This window comes from Oryzias latipes, chromosome 12 (genome assembly GCF_053564925.1).
Source record: "Oryzias latipes strain Hd-rR chromosome 12, Olatipes_Hd-rR_3.1".
Taxonomy (NCBI): Eukaryota; Metazoa; Chordata; class Actinopteri; order Beloniformes; family Adrianichthyidae; genus Oryzias; species Oryzias latipes.
The window spans coordinates 11,645,202-11,666,866 of record NC_136248.1 but is presented as its reverse complement, the minus strand read 5'-3'; the positions used below and the strand labels follow the sequence as shown (position 1 = coordinate 11,666,866).

At 41.8% G+C, this 21,665-nt stretch overlaps 1 protein-coding gene across 9 annotated transcripts in view; it reads left to right on the top strand.

Annotated features, from left to right (window-relative positions):
- The first annotated feature begins 2,519 nt into the window (after nucleotides 1-2,519).
- The window catches only part of LOC101164988 (phospholipid-transporting ATPase ID), a 59,594-nt gene continuing 40,448 nt past the window's right edge, over nucleotides 2,520-21,665 (top strand). For 5 of the 9 annotated variants that reach the window (XR_002874275.2, XR_013659449.1, XM_023960688.2 and 2 more), the window contains exons 1-9: nucleotides 2,520-2,762; nucleotides 10,639-10,718; nucleotides 10,892-10,950; nucleotides 11,977-12,090; nucleotides 12,179-12,277; nucleotides 12,360-12,421; nucleotides 12,536-12,608; nucleotides 20,686-20,787; nucleotides 21,576-21,646. Coding sequence is in view for 7 of the 9 variants with exons in the window: in XM_023960688.2 (XP_023816456.1) it covers nucleotides 10,670-10,718; nucleotides 10,892-10,950; nucleotides 11,977-12,090; nucleotides 12,179-12,277; nucleotides 12,360-12,421; nucleotides 12,536-12,608; nucleotides 20,686-20,787; nucleotides 21,576-21,646 (629 nt within the window). In the remaining 2 variants the exon portion in view is untranslated. The remainder of the gene's footprint in view (nucleotides 2,763-10,638; nucleotides 10,719-10,891; nucleotides 10,951-11,976; nucleotides 12,091-12,178; nucleotides 12,278-12,359; nucleotides 12,422-12,535; nucleotides 12,609-20,685; nucleotides 20,788-21,575; nucleotides 21,647-21,665) is intronic. The other 4 variants (XM_078956123.1, XM_023960690.2, XM_078956122.1 and 1 more) reach the window with 3 other exon arrangements.

Sequence of the window (21,665 nt, the reverse complement as noted above, 5' to 3'; positions counted from 1 at the left end):
CAACCCTTGAAATGTATTTTAGAGTGCATGCAGATCAATGTGTGTCCATGTGAAGGGCCCCCTCAGCTCAGCAGGTCGAATATCTAAACAGACACAGAATGTGATGTAGAGGCAAAGTAGATCAAAACTGCAGTTTTAATCTGACACAAACATTGTGCAAAAATATAGAATTTGATATACTAATTGTCAAATGTTTTAGATGAAGAGGGTTTGTAGACTTTTTCGGGGTACTCAGAAAACATCCCATTTTAAATTGTCATTGCTCTGTTGATTAACAGTTTATTACCTGATATGCATACCTGATTTTTCAAGATGTCAGCCACTTTTCCTTCTTAAACCTGGATGGCAACCTGGATGACGTTGATTACTGGAGTGGTCCCCAACCCTTTTCAACGCCACAGACTGGTATGACGTCACAGAAAACTTTTACGGATCAGTCTTTAAGATGTAGGTGAATGTGTATTGTCCCTACTCTACTATGTAGAAGGCACAGCGTTGTAACAAAACGAAAACTAAGCTTTAATTTTGACACGCATAACATTGTCCATCGCACAGGTGTCATAATCCTCTCCCCTTCCCACACTCATGGTGCTAAAAAGAAGTACTGTATGTACTTTTTTTTTTGGAAGTCAATGGCTCCTCTTCTGTGTCCTGTCTTTCCCCTTGGCAAAGAAACTTTCCAAAGACGTTTGTTTTTTACTCATTTTGCTAGTTTTATTTTAGTAGTCACCTATCAAGTGACCGAGAAGAGCGCATTGGCCTGCGTCAAAAGAGACATAGATGGATGTAACAGAGAATCGGAAAATTTTTCAAAATAAAAAATCTTTCAGATTCCGAAAAAAATAAAACTGAAATAATGCAAGTTATTTTTTCTTTCTGTACGGCCTGGTACCAAATGACCTGTCCGTGGGTCGGGGGTTGGGGACCACTGGATTAATGGACCTGACATGAGTGTCTCTTCAAGGGGTAGCGCTACAAGTTCATTTGCATGTCTCTTAGCAGAGCAGCTAGACTCGTGTTTGCAGTCAGGGGAGGGGGCTTTGTTACGGTGTGCGCAACGGAAGCGGCTTTGGACAGCTGTCTGTCCGGCTGTTCTGCATGAGCGAGCTGCCGGATTCAGGAGAACCATGTCTCCCAGGAGATTTGTATCTCCAAGCAGAGGAGCGGCTTTGAGATGGGCAGAATGAACAGTCCTGAGAAACCATGCAAACAATCAAGTGTATTTGTGTTACCAGTCGGGTCCAGACAAAATAAAGGCTAATGTACTTCGAGTGTAAGTTCACCCACGGCTAATTGTTGGTAGCACGTATTAACCTAATCCTAACCCTTCTTCCAGGTCAGTTTGGCCAAGAAAAATGCACTGGCTCCATGGATTTAAATAACTATAAGCGAACGCACACTTAGTAATAATCATAACAATATTAAAGCCTATTTAAAAGATAATCTCGCTTTATGTCGGAGTTTTGTGTACAACGGTACTACAATTTATTCTTCTTCTATCATACCGTCATTTATCCAGACCAAATCACTATCTTACTTGTCATCAGACCAACGTACACCCAATTAAATAGTGTGACGTCATCATTAGTCGCAGGCCGTGTTTCGGGGCCCTTTCGACTAATGACTGCGACCCGAAGCTTCCTCCGTAACAAAGCTCCCACCTCTGCCTGCAAACGCAAAGGGCCTGTATCAGATAAATATGAAGGCCGGAGACCATAAAAACATTTTTTAAACCAATAAAAGAACTTTAAAATCCGTCCTGAAGCGCACAGGGAGCCAATGCAGCGATTTTAAAAAAGGTGTAATGTGTAATCCTTTTTCTTTCCAAAATATTTTTGAAAATGTTGGTCTGCTTAATAATGTGGAACGCCCTTCTTTAATAGTTTTTCCTTTTAATTAAACTCACCTGGCTAACTAATTACCACAGGTGTCTGAGATTAATGTCAGTGATCCAAAGAGCCCCAAGACACGCTATCTTCCATGAGTTAAATTGAAAACCAAAGATTTTTTTCTTCTTGACACTTAAACACAATTTGAATAATAATTTGGAACATACTGTAAAGTCAACACGTGTACTTGGCTTTTGAGGTTCTGTAGTGCAGAGGTGGGCACTGAGGGCCGCATTCCTGCATGTTTTCCAGCATACCCTGCTCTGGCATGTTCTGATTGGCTGGACACACCTGAACCAGGTAATCAGCCACGAGTAGGGCAAGATTGTTGGCTGGACACACCTGAACTAGGTAATCAGCCATGAGTAGGGCAAGACTATCTGGAAATCATGCAGACACACCGGCCCTCGAGGCCTGGAATTGCCCACCCCTGCTGTAGTGAGTGGTGAGGAACTGCACTATGAACTGACGGAGTTGGAAAACGTGATAATGTGATAACTTTGAGCTCAGCCCGATCAAAGGGTGAGTTAAGTTTCAGAGGTAGAGAGTGATTGGCTGTGTCCCCTCACCTTTACTGTTGTTTTACAGCCCATCAGGCCTGCGCTGACTCACCATCCGAGTCCAAAGATCAATGAAATGTTTGCCAATTCCCTGAGTAGTTCGGAGCAGGGAGATTCTTAAAAGAAGCTAAAACTTTTTCTTAAGGTTCCTTCATCACTTCAAAACATTTCACCCAACTGGACTGGATAATAAAAGGTCCTGGAAATACAGATCATCAGAATCCAAAATGGAAGCAAAGGATGAGTAACATACACTGAAATTTGTCTTAAACACAGAGTTGTGCATTCAGGATCTAAAGAAATCTAGTTCAATGTAAGTTATCTTCTTCGATTGCTTATTCTAATTTTGGTAGCCAATTTATTAAAATGTTTACGAAGTTGCCTTTGAGCTTTAAAACGTTGTAATTAGAAACATAAATAATCTGAAATATCTAAAAGTGTCTAATTTATGTTTACATGTTTAATTTTGTTCAAAGGGATTATTATGGCACATTAATTATCTGCACGTATCCAACTGTTGTATCTCAAGCAGATATAATTTTCAGAGCTAATGCCAATGTGTTTACAGCTAAAGACTCCAACTGGAGAGATTTGTAAATGTTACCTGACATAGTGTTTGATTAAAATATATATATATAAGCCATTTCTCAAGGAGTTGCATAAACCAAAACTCTATTCTTGATCTGTGAGAAATTAAACTTGCAGTACATGAACCCCTAAAAGGAATACTATTTTCTGAGCATCCAATGTCATTTTTTTTTAAATTAATATTGTTTTTTGATTTCATCTGACAATGAGTCACAGTAAATCATCCCCCTCCCCCCTCCCTGTTGCAGAGTGGAGCAGGAAGCTTGTGGCCCACCCTGTGTATTTTCTACGACACAAAAAGCTTTTTTTTTTTTTTTTTTTAATTCCGCTCCTGATTTTCAACCGGTACATAGCACTAATCCTAGCAGGTCAAGTTTTTTCCCAAGCAAACCCTACAACCTGCCTTTAAGATCCCATTACCACTTCACTTTTTAAAATATTATATGGATTCTTTGAGTCAGAGATTTCAAACATAGTAAACTGCTCTCTTCAGACGGTTGTCTGAGGCACCTTCTGAAGAAGAGTAACTTGGATCCAAATATTATGGACAATTACAGACCTGTATCCAATGTACATTACTTTTACTCAATTGTATGATTTTTTAAATGAACATAATGTTCTTAAAAAAATGTCAGTCTGGTTTTAGGACAAATCACAGTACTGAGACGACGCTTTTAATGATCTCAGAAATACTTCTGACTCGCAGAAACTTTCTGTTCTTGTGCTGCTGGATCTTAATGGTACTTACTTTGATACGGTAGCCCACCAGATTTTATTAGACAGACTTAGGAGTCGGGTTGGCCTCTCAGGAATTGCTTTTAACTGGTTTCATTCCTATCTCACAGATCGACAATTTTTCTGTAAGTATGGATACTCAGTCCTCAAGAATACATGAAATAAGTTGTTGGGCTCCCCAGGGGTCAATTTTGGGTCCAATATTTTTTAATATACATTTTTTTACCTCTTGGGGATGTTATCAGGAGACACGCCGTTGACTTTCACAGCTATGCTGATGTTACACAGTTTTACATCGCCGTGTCTCCTGATGACCTTGAACCTATAACCACTCTTTTAAAATGCATTTTAGACATAAAGTTGTGGATGACAGAAAACTTCTTGCAGCTCAACCAGGACAAAACTGAAGTTTTAATCATTGGTCCTGACAACAATAGAGAGATAATTTTACCCAAACTTATGAATTTTAAACCGTCTCAATGTGTGAGAAACTCGGTGTACCTTTTGACTCTGAACTGATTTTTATTTCTCACATCAGAAACGCTGTTAAAAAAGGATTTTATAATCTTAAAAACATTGCCAGAGTCTGCCCATTCCTCTCTCTTGCCAGCACAGAGGTGCTAATGCATGCTTTTATTTTTAGTCGTTTAGATTATTGTGATGCCCTGCTCTCTGTCTTACCAAAAAAGTCGCTTTCAAACTTACGTCTACAGAACTCAGCAGCACGAGTTCTGATGAGGATCAGGGGGCGGGGACACATTACACCCATTTTAAAATGGCTGCATTGGCTCCCTATGCGTTTAGGGATTGATTTTAAGATTCTTTTAATGGTTTATAATGTATTAATGGTCTTGGGCCTTCTTATTTAAATTATGTTATCTTAAAGTATGAGCCCTCGCGGACCCTGAGGTCCTCTGGTCCTCTTAGTTGTTCCTAAGGTGAGGACCAAGACACACGGTGAGGCCTCATTCCACCATTACGGTCCTCGTCTGTGGAACAGCCTGCCGAAGAACCTCAGGGCCGCAGAGTCTATAGAGGTTTTTAAGAAGAGGCTCAAGGCCCACCTTGTGACCCTTGTGCTATCCTAGGCACTTTACCATTGGGAGTTGGGTCATCTAGACCAGGGGTCGGCAACCTTTTTTACTCAAGGAGCCATTTGGGACCGCCCCTAATGAAAAGAAAGCACCCGGAGCCAGAACCCGTTTTGACATCATTATATATATTATGCATGTATATATTATTCAAGGGTGCTCATTCCGTCGATCGCGATCGACCGGTCGATCTTCAAGGACATGAGTGTATATCGGGGCCAGAAAAGATTTAAAAAAAAAAAAAAGTACTTCAGCCAATCAAAATCCTCACTGAGAAGTACGGGACTTGATTGACATGTAGATTGGCCAAGCGGACATCCTCTGAAACATACATCACTGCAAATGCACATTGTGTTCTTTAAAGGATGATACAGCGGCCGCGTGTGAGAGGAGCTACCAGCTGAAGTTATGGTCTGATCGCTGCATGGAGCGATGTGTTTGTCAATGCATGGTAGAAACGAAGGATGTGGAGAGATCAGGTTTATTATTTTGAAGAGTTCTACATGGTAATCATGTTTCCATGTTTGAGTTCATAAAATCATCCCAGGGAAAGTCTCTGCTTCCACTCCCGCAGGGAAAGCTGCGTCTGAATCTGACGCCCGTGTTTGCATCTCTCTGACAGAGTTTGAAGCCAAAACCCCTCCCCCACCTCTCTACCTGTTCACCTGTTCACATCCTCCGCAGCTGAGAGTTGTTTCCCCCGCGCTCCTCAGTGTGTCCTACACAGAGAGCGCAAAATACGGTCATTATAGGTTACACGATAGTCAGGGCGCTCTAGCGCAGCACAAGGATGAAAGGGCCGGACGCAGGTTATAGCGGGGTTAGAGCGGGTTAAGCAAATGAATGGAAGAAGGCGGCCCGCTGAAGAAATATTCAATAGTGTACACATTTTATTATTAGTCTGAACTATGTTTTATTAGGAAAAATCTTTTATTTATCTTTTATTTTGCTAAATCAGTCCAGTACGAAAAAAACATCAACAAAAGCTGTGTTGGGTGGTTTTTGGCTGGGTCTGGCGGTTTTCAGATGACTTTTGGGCTGGAAAACTGTGATTCTATCTGACAACACTGGCGCAAACTCTCTGTCATCAGAGAGTTGCTCTCTGCCCCGCAGCACGTCAAATCCCCGGCAGAAGATCACTCCGGACAACCAAGTGTTTATTGAAGCTGCCCCGCATGTGTCCTCCTGCTATCAGCTCTGCAGTTCTCGCCCGATAAATACGAGCTCATAAGGAAGCTGTCCGAGGCGCGCGTTTCGTACGGAGCCAGCAGCACCTTTGAAACGCCATGATGCTCCCCCATTGCAGGGTTTACAGCAGAGCATGACATACGATGGTTGCTGCTTTCTGTCTTTGTAATAAAACGCCTCATCTGTTAATACAAAAGTATCTTTGTGTAATCTTACTGTGTAGTTTTTAATCATCAGTACATAAATAATAATGTTTCTAATAAACATAACTAACAAACATTTACTAATAATATTTTATATATATATATATATATATATATATATATATATATATATATATATATATATATATATATATAAACGCCCCTCTCACCCTCCGCGGGTGGTTTCACCTCCAAGCTCGGGTCCTCTACCAGAGGCCTGGGAGCTTGAGGGTCCTGCGCAGTATCTTAGCTGTTCCTAGCACTGCGCTTTTCTGGACTGAGAGGTCTGAGGTCTTTCCAGGTATCTGTTGTAGCCACTCCTCCAGCTTGGGGGTTACTGCCCCGAGTGCTCCAATTACCACTGGCACCACTGTCACCTTCACTTTCCATGCTTTCTCCAGTTCTTCTCTGAGTCCCTGGTATTTCTCCAGTTTCTCATGTTCCTTCTTCCTGATGTTCCCATCGCTTGGCACTGCCACATCCACCACAACGGCTTTTCTGTTCTTTATCCACCACTACAATGTCTGGTTGGTTCGCCATTACCATCCTAGCAGTCTGGATCTGGAAGTCCCACAGGATCTTTGCCTTCTCATTCTCTACCACCTTCGGAGGTGTTTCCCATTTTGACCTTGGGGTTTCCAGTTCATATTCTGCACACATGTTCCTGTATATTATTCCAGCCACTTGATTGTGGCGCTCCATGTATGCTTTCCCTGCCAGCATCTTACACCCTGCAGTTATGTGCTGGATTGTTTCAGGCGCTCCTTTGCACAGCCTACACCTTGGGTCTTGTCTGGTGTGGTAGATCTGAGCCTCTATTGCTCTGGTGCTCAGGGCTTGTTCCTGGGCTGCCAGGATGAGCGCTTCGGTGCTGTCCTGTAGGCCAGCCCTTTCTAGCCATTGGTAGGACTTCTTGATATCAGCCACTTCAGTTATGGTCCGGTGGTACATCCCATGCAGGGGTTTGTCCTCCCATGAGGATCTGTCCTCCAGCACTGTATCCTCTGCTCTCCATTGCCTGAGACATTCACTGAGCACACTGTCAGTTGGGGCCTTGAGCTTGATGTATTCATGGATCTTGGATGTTTCATCCTGGATAGTGGCTTCTACGCTCACTAGTCCTCGGCCTCCTTCCTTGCGGCTAGCATACAGTCTCAGGGTGCTGGATTTGGGATGGAACCCTCCATGCATGGTGAGGAGCTTTCGTGTTTTAACATCCGTGGTCTGTATCTCTTCCTTTGGCCATCTTATTTTTTCCTGCAGGGTATCTGATAACGGGCAGTGCGTAGCTGTTTATTGCCCGGGTCTTATTTTTGCCATTGAGCTGGCTTCTCAGGACTTGCCTTACTCGTTGGAGGTATTTAGCTGTTGCAGCTTTCCTTGTTGCCTGCTCCAGGTTGCCATTTGCCTGTGGAATTCCAAGGTAATTGTAACTGTCCTCGATGTCTGCTATTGTTCCTTCTGAGAGTGAGACCCCTCCTGTGTGGACTACCTTGCCTCTCTTTGTCACCATCCAGCTGCATTTCTCGAGCCCGAATGACATCCCAATGTCAATACTGTAGATCCTGGTGGTGTGGATCAGGGAGTCAATGTCACGCTCGCTCTTGGCATATAGCTTGATGTCATCCATGTATAGGAGGTGACTGATGTTGGCCCCATTTCTGAGTCGGTATCCATAGCTAGTATTGTTGATTATTTGGCTGGGGGGGTTCAGACCTATGCAGAACAGCAGTGGGGACAGAGCATCACCTTGGTTTATCCCACATTTGATGGACACTTGTGCAAGTGGCTTCCCATTGGCTTCAAGGGTGGTTTTACACAGCTTCATTGAGTTTCCTATGAAGTCTCTTAGAGTCCTGTTGATGTTGTACAGCTCCAAGCATTCAGTGATCCATGTGTGTGGCATTGAGTCATAGGCCTTCTTGTAATCAATCCAGGCTGTGCACAGGTTGGTGTGTCGTGACTTGCAGTCTTGGGCGACTGTTCTGTCGACCAGGAGTTGGTGTTTGGCTCCTCTGGAGTCTCTACCAATGCCCTTCTGTGTGTTACTCATGAATTGATCCATGTGCCTATTTATCTTGGTTGCAATGATGCCTGACATGAGCTTCCATGTTGTGGAGAGACAGGTTATTGGCCGGTAGTTGGATGGGATTGCACCCTTTGAGGGATCCTTCTGGATCAGGATTGTTCGCCCTTCTGTTAGCCATTCGGGGTGAGTCCCATCTCTTAGCAGCTGGTTCATTTGTGCTGCCAGGCGCTCGTGGAGCGTGCGGTACGCTTCTTTAGCCAGTAGGCATGTATCATGTCAGGGCCCGGTGCTGTCCAGTTCTTCATACCTGAGACTCTTTCTTGGATGTCTGCCACTGTGATGGTTACTGGATTCTGTTCAGGGAGGTTGCTATGTTCTTTTCTCAGAGAGACCAGCCACTGGGCATTGCTGTTATGTGCTGTCTCTTTCTCCCATATACTTTTCCAGTACTGTTCAGTTTCTAGCCTTGGTGGGTCTGCTCGGCTGTTTTGACCCTGCCACTGAGCGTACACTTTTGCAGGTTGAGTTGCGAAGAGCCTGTTTATTCGTCTGGCTTCATTGTCTCTTGTGTATCTCTTTAGGCGGCGGCTCAAGGCTAGGAGCCTTTGTTTGGCAGTTTCCAGTGCTTCAGGTATGGACATCTGGCTGTATCTCTTAGGTACTTGCTTTCTCATTGTACCTCTTTGAGCCTCTGTCAGCTTACTCACATCCTTCCGAGTTGCCTTGATTTTGGCCTCTAACCGGTGCTTCCATGGTGGGTACTGTTTTCTTCCATGGTTGCTCTTATAGCCAAGCATCTCAAGGATCACTGCTGCTGAAGTGTAAACCAGTTCATTGGTTTCTGTGATGGTTGTGGTAGGAATTGCCCTCAATGCTTCATTCACAGTTACACTTTCAGGTGGTACATCACTTAACCGTTGTAGCTGGTGACGGGGTTGCCTAGTGTTCATTGTAGACATGATCTTGTCTTTCAGGTCAGTTGCTGCCTCGCTCAGCCGGCATGACATGTGGTTCATTGTCTCTCATGTTGTGAGGTAGGCGGTGGGTGATGTTAATTGCCCTGAACTAAAATATATATATATATATATTTATATATATATATATATATATATATATATATATATATATATATATATATATATATATATATATATATATATATATATATATATATATATTTTTATAGGTAAATCTTCAAGACATTGTCGATTCGAAAGTAGCTCACATGCCAAAAAAGTGTGAGCACCCCTGCACTAGACAGTGCTCTGAACCTTTTTTCTTCAGTGATTTGTGATCTTCACTGGTCTCCATGGATTACATGAAATCTTTCCACCTTTATCCCCCTTTGTCATGGTAGGAATAACATGTCAATGCAAGGGTGGGGTCATCTAAGATAGCACAAGGGTTAAATCTGGCTTTTACATGACTTTGGAAAATGCTCAATTATTTTAGTCATTATCGATTTATTGATTTATCTATTTTCTCTACTTAATACATTTCTTGCATTATTGATTTTTTAATTTTATAAGGACTATTATCATGATTTTTAAGTTTTTAATATACTACCTTTTTTATTGTTATTATATTTATGATATTTAAGGTTACATTTTAATCATTTTACGTATTTTATTTATTTATTTTCAATTATTAATATTGATATAGCCTATATTATTTGTGTTATTGGTATTTTATCATCATTTTTATTTTTATGTTTCATAATCCAGTGTTTCCTCTTGGGGATCCATTGTACTGGAGCACTCCGCCTGCAGGGGGTGCTGTTGCTGTAGTGCTCGTTCTTATTGGGCCGGCTGAAGTCCCCTCAGTGGTCTAATAGCCATGGAGTGGGCCCTGGGCTGCTCTGTGTTGGGCGGGCGCTGTGGTAATGACCCCCGTTGTCGGGCTGGGCCTTGGAATAAATGGATCCCCATTGTATCATTTCCTCACAGCAGTACCAAGCCAGACCTTTTCTTTATGCTGCACTTCTCCGTTTTTGTTCAGGGTTCTACTGGGGGAAACTGGGTGGGTGGAGGGAGGGATCTGGTGAGGGAGGGGTCCCATCTGTGTGTGATTGTCCTGTGTTTTCTGTTTTAAATAATTTTCATATAATATGACTATTTTATCTGCTTTTATGTAAAGTGCTTTGTGTTTTTAAACAAAATGAAAGGCAAACAAATTAATAAAGTTTGAAGTTTTTAAAAACACCATTTTCATTAAAGTTGTTCTTTAAGCAAAAAAATGTAGGGCAAGAAATGTTTGAAGTAACAGAGTTTTAGTAAATATAAAAGTTTTTTTCTTACAATAAGTAAGGAAAAATTTAAATGTTCTCATTATCTCCTTCAAACAAACATGTTTCAGGTGTTGAAAATACAAAGAACTTCTGTTAAAGATGAAACCACTAATGTACTATTGGAACAGCCTAAGGGGGAACAAAGAAGGTGAGTTCTTCTGAAAAAAAACCCCTCATATTGAGACTTTAGCAGCTGATATTGTGTGTCATCATGTAAACCGATAATGTTATAAACAAAACATGTATTGCGCTTTGCAGGAAGGATGTCATTCACATTCTCTTTTGAAACATGCCTTCCTTTTTGTTGCATATTTTTTTCAGAGAAGGAGCGTCTCTTGCGGGCAAATGACAGATCTTTTAACCTGTCATTTCACTATGCTGTAAGTTAATGCCTTATTACATAATTTCTGTCATCACTCTGATGGTGGTTACAGAACATGATGCTTGTTTTATCTTCTATTTATTTATGTATATAGTTATGTATTTTTGTATTTATTTATTCATTCAATTATTTATTTTTTTATTTTAACTTGTCCTGTCCAACAGCTGAGCAAGCAGATGAGGGCTGAAGGAGTCCTGTGTTGAACATATTTTACTGTTGGGTTATGACTCTTCAGACACACCAGATGTATATTTGAATAATCCCTTTTGTAATTTTTACTAAACTTTATTTGTTAAATCATATTTGTAACAGTTGGACTGGATGGAAAAGAAAAGGAGGGATGAAGAGAGAGGGATGTTGGAGAGGGGGTGATAGGAGGGTGATTATAAGGGGAGGTTAAATCATAAAGCATCATAAAGCAGCAAGATGTGTGATGTTTATAATCATTACTGTCAGGTTTAGATGTTTAGATTTATTGGAGGCAACATATCCCTCCCCCCTCCCCAACACCAGCACAGTATAGCAAATAGAGAAAAAACGGCTGCGGGGTAATCACATCCGCCACCCAGGCCGGGGCCAGCAGGACCGCCACAGGATAGTGGGCCCAACAGGGGGCCCCCGCCCCAGGAGAGAACCCCCAGAAGACCAGAGGTCCCTCCTTCCTTGTATAATGTATGTGTGTTTGTGAGCATGTGTGTGTGTGCGTATGGGCTTTGTGTGTTGGAGTGTACATTCTTGTGGGGTAAAGGGTGTGTTTACTAAAGGGCGCAGCAAAAATTGGCAGGCAGGGCACTGAGAGGACATTTGCTAGCTGGCAGTGATGTCCAAGCAACCCCCCCCCCCCTACCAAGGGTCCCACATGTCTAAGGTACAATTAAAACCTAGAAGGGAGGGTCCCGTTTCCTTATGGCAACCATGGGAGGGTGACCACTGCTAAGTGGCACCTCCCCCCCAATGTGAATCCCAGTTTATATGTTTGTTTTTTCTTTCGATGTCAACGTTATGTTCCTCTTCTTTTCCTTAGAAAAATGAAATCAAGACATCCAAATATAACATCATCACCTTCCTGCCTCTTAATCTGTATGTGCAGTTCACCAGGCTTGCTAATGTTTACTTTCTGTTGCTTCTTATTCTTCAGGTAGATGCATTTCATTTATTATTCAAAGCAATATTAATGTTTTTGTGATGATTTAACGACTTGAGCTTCTACATGTGTTTGTTGGCAGCTAATACCAGAAATTTCCTCTCTTCCCTGGTTCACCACCGCTGTACCATTGGTGATTGTGCTGTCAATAACAGGAGTCAAAGATGCCAATGATGACATAGTAAGATGAAGCTTACTTAATCAAAATGAGAGTACAAGAATTGACATAACAGATGACATTCTTTTTCCTATCATCTGATTAGAACAGACATAAATCTGACAGGCAGGTGAATAATCGCACTGTGGAAGTCCTCGTTGATGGAAAGTGAGTTGCTTCATAAAAATTGTCAAAAGCTGATCAAATAAACAAACAAATTAATGCAAAGTATTGTGTGGGCAGTACAGTGATTTTATTGACCGTACGTGTTTTGCTCTTTAGATTGAAAGAGGAAAGATGGAAGAATGTCCAAGTTGGAGACATACTTAAACTGCAGAATAATCATTTTGTCCCAGTAAGTACAGACCATCAAAAATTAAAATGAAAAATGCTTTCTCTTCAAATAAAAATCATTTTTAAAAATGATTCTCTTCATATCATTATTTGTGGTAGCTGATACAATTCATAGTTGATATTGGTTCATTTTGAATGCTCCAATTTGATCCGAGTCACTGTTCTAAAATTAATGCAGGACATCTTTAGCCAAAAATTCCATCAGCGGGACTCAGAGATAAATACCTGGAAACAGAACAGTGCAAGTGAAGTTTTCAAATTCCTTGTATTTCTTGCAAGACAATCAAGAGCAAATTGAATATGTGTACAAACAAGCAAGTAAGCAAGAATAAATGGTACATCCATTCACATTTTAGTTTAATAGAGCTTATGAAACTTTATGAAACAATTTGTGTTTAGATAAGATAAGACTTTGATTCCACAATGCGGAAATTCTTTTATCTGCAGCAGTATAGTGACATTAAAACCCTTGTGCTATCTTAGATGACCCCACCCTTACTTTGTTGTGTTATTCCTACCATGACAAAGGTGGATAAAGGTGGAAAGATTTCATGTAATCCATGGACACCAGTGAAGATCACAAATCATTGAAGAAAAATTGGTCAGAGCACTGTCTAGTCGGTCTAGATCAGTGTTTTTCAACCTTTATTGAGCCACGGCACACTTTAACCTTGACAAAAATCCCGCGGCACACCAGCATCCCAAAAAAAAAAAAAAAGCAGAAACTCATAGTCTGTTTTGATATACAGCCCCCCCCCCCCCCCCCCCCCCGGCAATCTGACGTGCATTTTTGTGATAATTGTGGCAGAAAAAGCAGGAAGTTGCAGATGTTTTTCTAAAAGATGTAATAAAAGTTAAGTTACATACAAACTGTATGTTCGTTGTGTTTTCAAGACGCTGTCCCTTTAAGCCAATGCATCATGGGAGATGTAGTGTGAAAACTGCGAGAAAACGGCAGAAAGACTTGCGTCTCTGAGCTTCATGGTTTTGTTCACTTGTTCCACGGTCTGATACCGGATTCTGTGGAAAGCTACACCGCTAAAGACGAGCTTTAGCTGGTGTTTTTGTCGGAACTGACTGAGTTATGAGCTAAATTGGAACAAGGAAGTGGAGACTTTAACCACTTCTGATTGGTCAGACTGATGACATGTGATTAAGCCTTCAAGAATGATTGGTGGAGTCGTGGAGACAGTAAAAGCTGCGGGACTTTTCCTTACACAGTTATAGCTGCAGCTATTTCACGTTACCGTCATTCTTATCAAAATGTCTTTAATAGAATCAAATAAACACAAAGAAAAAAGGATTTTATGATCGTTTATATTCCTAACTACTCAGTGTTTTATCAGGACCTGTTTGGATGAACAAAGAGCTGATTTCCTGGAGATGGGAAATGCTTTTAGATCAGTTAATGAGGGCAATTTTCCACGGCACACTTGACCATCTCCCACGGCACACTAGTGTGCCTCGGCACACTGGTTGAAAAACACTGGTCTAGATGACCCAACTCCCAATGTTAAAGTGCCTAGGACAGCGCAAAGGTTACACAGTGCAACAGTATAAAGGAACAGAAGAATATTTGGTAACGCTTTCTTTTACAGTACAGTACTTACAGTGTACTTAAGTGGTATTTACATGGTACTTATTGTGTAACTACTGGGTGCTTTCAGGGTACTTACATGGTACTTTTTATGGAATTTACTGGGTACTTACAGTGTGTTTACATGGAACTTTCTATGGAACTTTACTGGGTACTTTCATGGTACTTTTTGTGTCTACTCTGTACTTACATGGTACTTACTGTGTATTTATATGGTACTATTTGGTTCATACCTATGTGGTACAAACTGGGTATTTATAATATTCTTACTGGGTATTTACATGTTGTGCAAAGATGTCTTTTATGGTACTTACCACATGTAAGAACAAGGTAAGTACAAATAAAGTACCTTGACCTTTAGTTCTGCACTCGCTGCATGTTTCATGGTATTTACAATGAATTTACCACAGAAACTACCCCTTAAGTACACTGAAACTGTACTGTAAAAGAAAGTCAGCCCTATTTCCACTCAAGTACATGGTACTTTCATTACTAAATACTGGGTATGTTCACTTGAATATTACTTGGTACTTACCCCTTAAGTACAATGAAACTGTACTGTAAAAGAAAGTCAGCCCTATTTCCACTCAACTACATGGTACTTTCAGTAGTAAATGCTGGGTATGTACACGTATTACCTTCCTGTGCAGTGTACATACACACTTGGTCTTCTGACCTCACCAAATGAGACAATGCCAACTTGTTGGTAAAGGTCAAATAACTGCATTGTAAAAACATATTCCTACTTCTTGTAACATGAGGCAAATTTAAAGGAAACCAAGACAGCAGTGAAAACAACAATCTTTAATATGATACATGTCTGCAGCATACAAAGTGTCATCACAATGAAATATGTTTTAAGTACAAAACAGTACAAAGGAGCATTCCAAAAAACACATTATTAGCCTGAGGGTCGTGCTTTTTGTCCGTCAAAATTCTTTCGGCAGAGTTTGGTAACAGTGCAGGACTTCTTCAGGGTTTATAACTGCAAGAAAATTCACAATAAAAGCTCAAATGAAAATAAAAAGCATTACGACTTTGATGAAATACAAAATAAATTTTACTTATTCAATCATTTCTGTAATGAGTTTGATAAATCTCTGTGTATTCTTTATCGCTTTGGCTGTAATGCTTGAAATTAATCAATTATCCTCATTTATAAACATGATAGATTATTCACAACTTTAAATTTTAGTTATATAAACAAGAACAAAAAAGAAATCAAAGAAAAAAAAAATCAAAACTGCCATAAAAAAAATCTAATTTGTTTAGACAAAGAATGAAAAAAGTAATCTTTTAATTGCCAATTGCTGTATTAATTTCTTCTTTATAAATATTATTCGCACCTACAATTTGCATTAGCATGAAAAACATGGCAGTGTAAAAGAAAAAGAAAAAAGAAATAAATAGGCAATTTCAAAATCAACGCAGTTATTCACAAAAATATGTTTTAATTTTCAAACAGTTACATTCACTTTTGGGTGGTATTGTTGTCTCTATCATATTTGAAAATAAATAAATAGATAAAAATAAAATAAAAACGGAGAAAGAAAAGAAAATGCAGTTAAACTCTTCATTAATGTAAATAATATGTCCACTTGGAGGAATTAACTTACTTTTGCTTACTCTCCTGTGGCTTCACGGATTCGTCTGGGATGTCTTCTTCACCATAGCAGATCTAAAGCGGTAAAAAGACGGAAGTACGTCATCATTATTTTAAATAAACGCCTTTCTTTGATTTTCCTAGAAAGACGTGAGCTCAGTCAAACAAGCACAGAACAACAGACTTTGTCATTTAGGCTACGTGCTTGTTTTACAGGTGCCTCTCTCCTGGTAAGTAACAACAATGTTTGTAGATTTTCATTACAAACTTTGAAAATTTAAGCATTTCTCAAGTGGATTTTTGTGATAATTGTGGCAGAAAAAGCAGGAAGTTGCGGCTGTTTTTTTCTAAGAGATGAACCACAAGCTAAAGACGAGCTTTAGCTGGTATTTTTGTTAGAACTGAGCGACTTTATCAGCAGAATTAAGAACAAGGAAGTGAAGACTTTAACCACTTCTTTTTTTTTTTTTTTTTTTTTTTACTTGTCCTGTCCAACAGCTGGGCAGACAGATGAGTGCTGAGGGCCTCTTGTGTTGGACATATTTTACTTTAACAAGAGGGGTTATTAATCTCCAGACAAACCAAAGGTATGTCTGAATAAACCCCTTTTGTAATTGAGGCCAAACTTTATTAATTTCAATCATGTTTGAAAATCTTTGGTGTTGGACCGGACGGAAAAGGAAAGAGGGGAAGAAGAGAGAGGGACGTTAGAGAGAAGGGGGGGTAGGAGGGTAGAGAAAGGGGGGTAGGAGGGTTCTGATTGGTCAGACTGATGACATGTGATTAAGCCTTCAAGAATGATTGGCGGAGACAGTTAAAGGGGCGGGACTTTTCCTTCACAGTTATAGCTGCAGCTAAATCGCGGTACCGTGATTCTTATCAAAATGTCTTTAATAGAATTAAATAAACACAAAGAAAAAGTCATTTTAAGATCTTTTATATTCCTAACTACTCAGTGTTTTATCAGGGCCTGTTTGGATGAACACAGAGCTGAAATCCTGGAGATGGAAAATGTTTTTAGATCAGTGAATGAGGGCAATTTCTCCACGGCGCACTTGACCATCTCCCACGGCACACTAGTGTGCCGCGGCACACTGGTTGAAAAACACTGATTTATCCAATATTTAAAAAAACAAAAACACTGGCTTACCTGCCAGATGAAGAGAAATTCAAACTGTTGCGCGCGCCTCGAGGCTCTCTGGATTAATGCATGTTTACTTTGGGGGTAGTTGTGCTGCATTCAAGTGCGCTGGGAATTTGCAACATTACTCGCCCCGACCTACTTAACAAAAACACACAGTCGGGGTGTTTTTAGTATTAAAAGTAAATATTTAGCCTTGTTGTTTTGCATATTTTCCTGACGTTATATATTAAAACAAGTTCATTTTTAGAACAATATTTAAAAAAAGTTAAGTTTTGAATAATTTATTATCATGTTTATAAATGAGGATAATTGATTAATTTCAAGCATTACAGTCAAAGCGATATAGAATACACAGAGATTTATCAAACTCATTACAGAAATGATTAAATAAGTAACATTTATTTTGTATTTCATCAAAGTCGTTATGCTTTTTATTTTCATTTGAGCTTTTATTGTGAATTTTCTTGCAGTTACAAACCCTGAATAAGTCCTGTACCATCACTAAACTCTGCTGAAGGAATTTTGACGGACAAAAAGCACGACCCTCAGGCCAATAATGTGTTTTTTGGAATGCTCCTTTGTTTTGTACTTAAAACATATTTCATTGACCGGAGAAAGGTAGCTTGCCATCTCTCGGTGGGTGGAGTGTCCTTGCCCCAGGTGGAGGAGTTTAAATACCTCGGGGTCTTGTTCACGAGTGAGGGAAGATCGGAGCGTGAGATTGACAGGCGGATCGGAGCGGCGTCCGTAGTTATGCGGTCGCTCTATCGGTCCGTCGTGGTGAAGAGAGAGCTGAGCCGAAAAGCAAAGCTCTCAATTTACCGGTCGATCTACGTTCCAGTACTCACCTATGGTCATGAGCTATGGGTCATGACCGAAAGAACGAGGTCCCGAATTCAAGCGGCTGAAATGAGCTTCCTCCGTAGGGTGGCTGGGCGCTCCCTTAGAGATTGGGTGAGAAGCTCGGCCACCCGCGGGGAGCTCGGAGTAGAACCGCTTCTCCTCCACATCGAAAGGAGCCAGCTGAGGTGGCTCGGGCATCTAGTCCGGATGCCCCCTGGACGCCTCCCTGGAGAGGTGTTCCGGGCATGTCCCACTGGGCGGAGGCCCCGAGGAATACCCAGGACACGCTACGTCTCTCGGCTGGCCTGGGAACGCCTCGGGGTCCCCCCAGAGGAGCTGGAGGAAGTGGCTGGGGTGAGGGAAGTCTGGGCATCTCTGCTCAGTCTGCTGCCCCCGCGACCCGGTCCCGGATAAGCGGAGGAAGATGGATGGATGGATGGACATATTTCATTGTGATGACACTTTGTATGCTGAAGACATGTATCATATTAAAGATTGTTGTTTTCACTGCTGTCTTTTTTCTCTTTAAACTTGTCTCACGAAGTAATCAGGCCAGAACATGTTTTTACAATGCAGTTACTTTACCCTTACCAACAAGTTAGCATTGTCTCATTTCGTGAGGTCAGAAGCCCAAGTGTGTATGTACACTGCACAGAAAGGTAATACGTGTACAAATCCAGCATTTACTACTGCAAGTACCATGTAATAGAGTGGAAATAGGGCTGACTTTCTTTTACAGTACAGTTTCATTGTACTTAAGGGGTAAGTACCTAGTAATATTCAAGTGAACATACCCGGTAATTAGTAATGAAAGTACCATGTAGTTGAGTGGAAATAGGGCTGACTTTCTTTTACAGTACAGTTTCATTGTACTTAAGGGGTAGTTTCTGTGGTAAATTCATGGTAAATACCATGAAACATGCAGCGGGTGCAGACCTAACGGTCAAGGTACTTTATTTGTACTTACCTTGTTCTTACATGTGGTAAGAACAATAAAAATGACAGAAACAACAACAGCAAAAACAAATGAAATACACAGTGTAGGTACATAGTGTGTCACCTTAGTACTGTATTGCATAGTCTGATGGCTGTGGGGAGGAATGACCTGCGGTAGCGCTTCTTCTTGCACTGTGGGTGTAACAGTCTCGTGCTGAAGGAGCTGGTCAGTGCCTCTGCAGCTTGGTGCAGGGCTTGAGAGGGGTTATCCATGATGGATGTAAGCTTAGCCAAAATCTTCCTGTCCGCCACCTCCTCGATGGACTCCAGTGTACAACCCAGGACCAGTTTAAGTCTCTGCCTGTCTCTGTCTGTACTGCCCCCTGCCCACCACACAACTCCATACTGGACCACCACAGTGTCATAAAAAGCCCTTTGCAGCTATCTGCACACACCCAAAAGACCAGCTCCTTTGTCTTGCTGGTGTTTAGCAAGTGGTTATTTTCACACCAGCCCACAAAGTCAGAGCTGACACCCCTGTACTCCTGCTCATCTCCCCCTCATACACAGCCAACAATGGCACTGTCATCTGAGAACCTTTGTAAGTGACAGTGGTGGGAGTTGTATTTAAAGTCTGATGTGTACAGTGTGAACCGGAATGGGGAGAGCACAGTCCCTTGAGGTGCCCACGTGATGCAGAATACCACATCAGACACACAATCACGCTACCCCTCAAACTGTGGCCTTTCTGTGAGGTAATTAACAGTCCAAGCAGCCAGATGTTGGTCCACGCCTGCCACCTACAGATATCAACAGTGAATGATGAATGGATGGTGTTGAAAGCACTGGAGAAATAAAAAACATGACCCTCACAGCGCTCCCAGGGGACTCCAGGTGAGACAGGCCCAGATGCTGCAGGTAGATGATGACGTCATCCACCCTGATGCCTGGTCAATATGCAAACTGCAGCGGGTCCAGTGCATTTGTCCTCCTTAACTCCCTCCTAACCTCCTAACTTAGTTCTGAGTGATGCAGAGGGGGGTGGGCAGTGGCTGGTCTGAAGCTGTGGGTTTTTGGGGGGGTGCGTTTGTTGCGGTTGGAGGGCAGAGTGGACTGCTTGGTGCTGAGGTGTGAATAGCTGCGGCTGGGAGGAGACGCCTGGACTGGAAAGGTGGAAAGAGAGGGCTGTGTGGATGAAGACTGGGGGCTGGGCAAAATCAAATCTGTTAAAGAACAGATTCAGTTTATTTTCCCAGACTTGGTCACCTGTCACCTGACACGACCATTTCCGGCCTCACCGTGGCCTGAGATGTGTTCTAAACCTCTCCAGACATCACAGACGTTGTTATGTTACAGGTGATGCTTTAACTTCTTCCAGTGGCTGTCTTTTTACCTTCTGATTTTGTATTTAAGGTCCCTCTGAACTCTGCGCAGTTCCTCCTTGTCCCCAGAGAGAAAAGCCCTCTTCTTCTCATTTAGTAGGGCCTTCAGCTCAGGAGGGACCCACGGCTTATCGTTCGAGAAACACCCCATTGTCTTTATTGGCACTGTGTTTTCCACACAAAAATGTACATAGTCTGTGATGCAGTGTGTGAGACTGCCAATGTCCTCCCCATGTGGACTGCAGAGAATGTCCCAGTCTGTGGTGTTGAAACAGTCCTTTAGTTGCTCTGTTGCCTCTTCAGCCTAGATCTTCACCGTTTCAACCTGTGGGGTCTGCTGTTTTAACACTGGAGTGTAAGCAAGGGAGAGATAAACCAGGTTGTGGTCAGAGCGTCCTAAAGGGGGGAGGGGGGCAGAAGTGTATGCATTCTTGTCATTAGAATGTAGAAGGTCCAAAGCTTTATTTGTTGACAGTTTACATACTGGGTGAAGTTCGAGAAGGTGGCAGGGGGGGTGCAGGCATGGTTAAAGTCCCCAGAGATCAGAATCAGGGCCTGCGGGTGTGTCTGCAGGTGGAACACGGTGCTGTGCACGCAGTCACAAGCAACAGTGGTGTTGGCCGATGGAGGAATGTAAACGGAGATTGCCAGTACATGGATGAACTCCCGTGGAAGGTAGTACGGCCGAACGCTAACTGCCACCAGTTCAATGTCCCTACTACAGTGTTGTTCTTTAATAGCGATGTGGTTCGGGTTACACCACCTTTCGTTCACGGACACTGCAAGTCCACGACCTTTCTTCTTTCCGCTCCGCGCCATGCTCCACACCAGTGTAAATCTGTTTACAGAGACCAGGGAGTGTGTTGTGTCCTGGTTGAGCAACGTCTCGGTGAAGCACAGCAGGCTGGTCTCCCAGTATACACGCTGCAAAATCGTTAGCACCGTTAGCTCGTCCAGCTTGTTTGAGAGCGGACGCTTCCCATAATAAGAACTCTGTCCTCTCTCCCGGCATTTAACTCCCTCTCTGTGGCCTCGTCAATTTCTCCCTCTCTCGGCTAGAACCACTGGCCTTCCAGCGAGGAGAAACTCGGCTTGGCTAAGAGCTAACAGCTGATCTCAAGAGTAACCAAGGGAACTGCATCCTGAAGGATCCCCCCGAGGCCAGCTCAAAAAGTTAAATAAATAAATAAATAAAACAAAATGCAAAAGTAATTAAGTTTACGTCCTTTGTTGCAGAACTCCATATTGATTTATATAAAAAACAAAAAACACAAATAAGGTGGAAGAAAAGATTAAAAAAACGCAAATAGAAGAACTAAAATTACTTGCTGCCACACACGTGGTCCAACGATTAAGTAGATTAATCTTACAACCTTACAAGTAACAAAAAATCAAAAACCTACAAATAACAGATGTTATTCACCTCTTCCTTAGCATTCTGACTTTCTGTGCTGACATTTCAGGCAGATCTTCTGCTGCTGTCCAGCAGTGAGCCTCTGAATTTGGTCTATGTGGAAACAGCTGAATTAGATGGGTGAGTTAAAAGAACTACT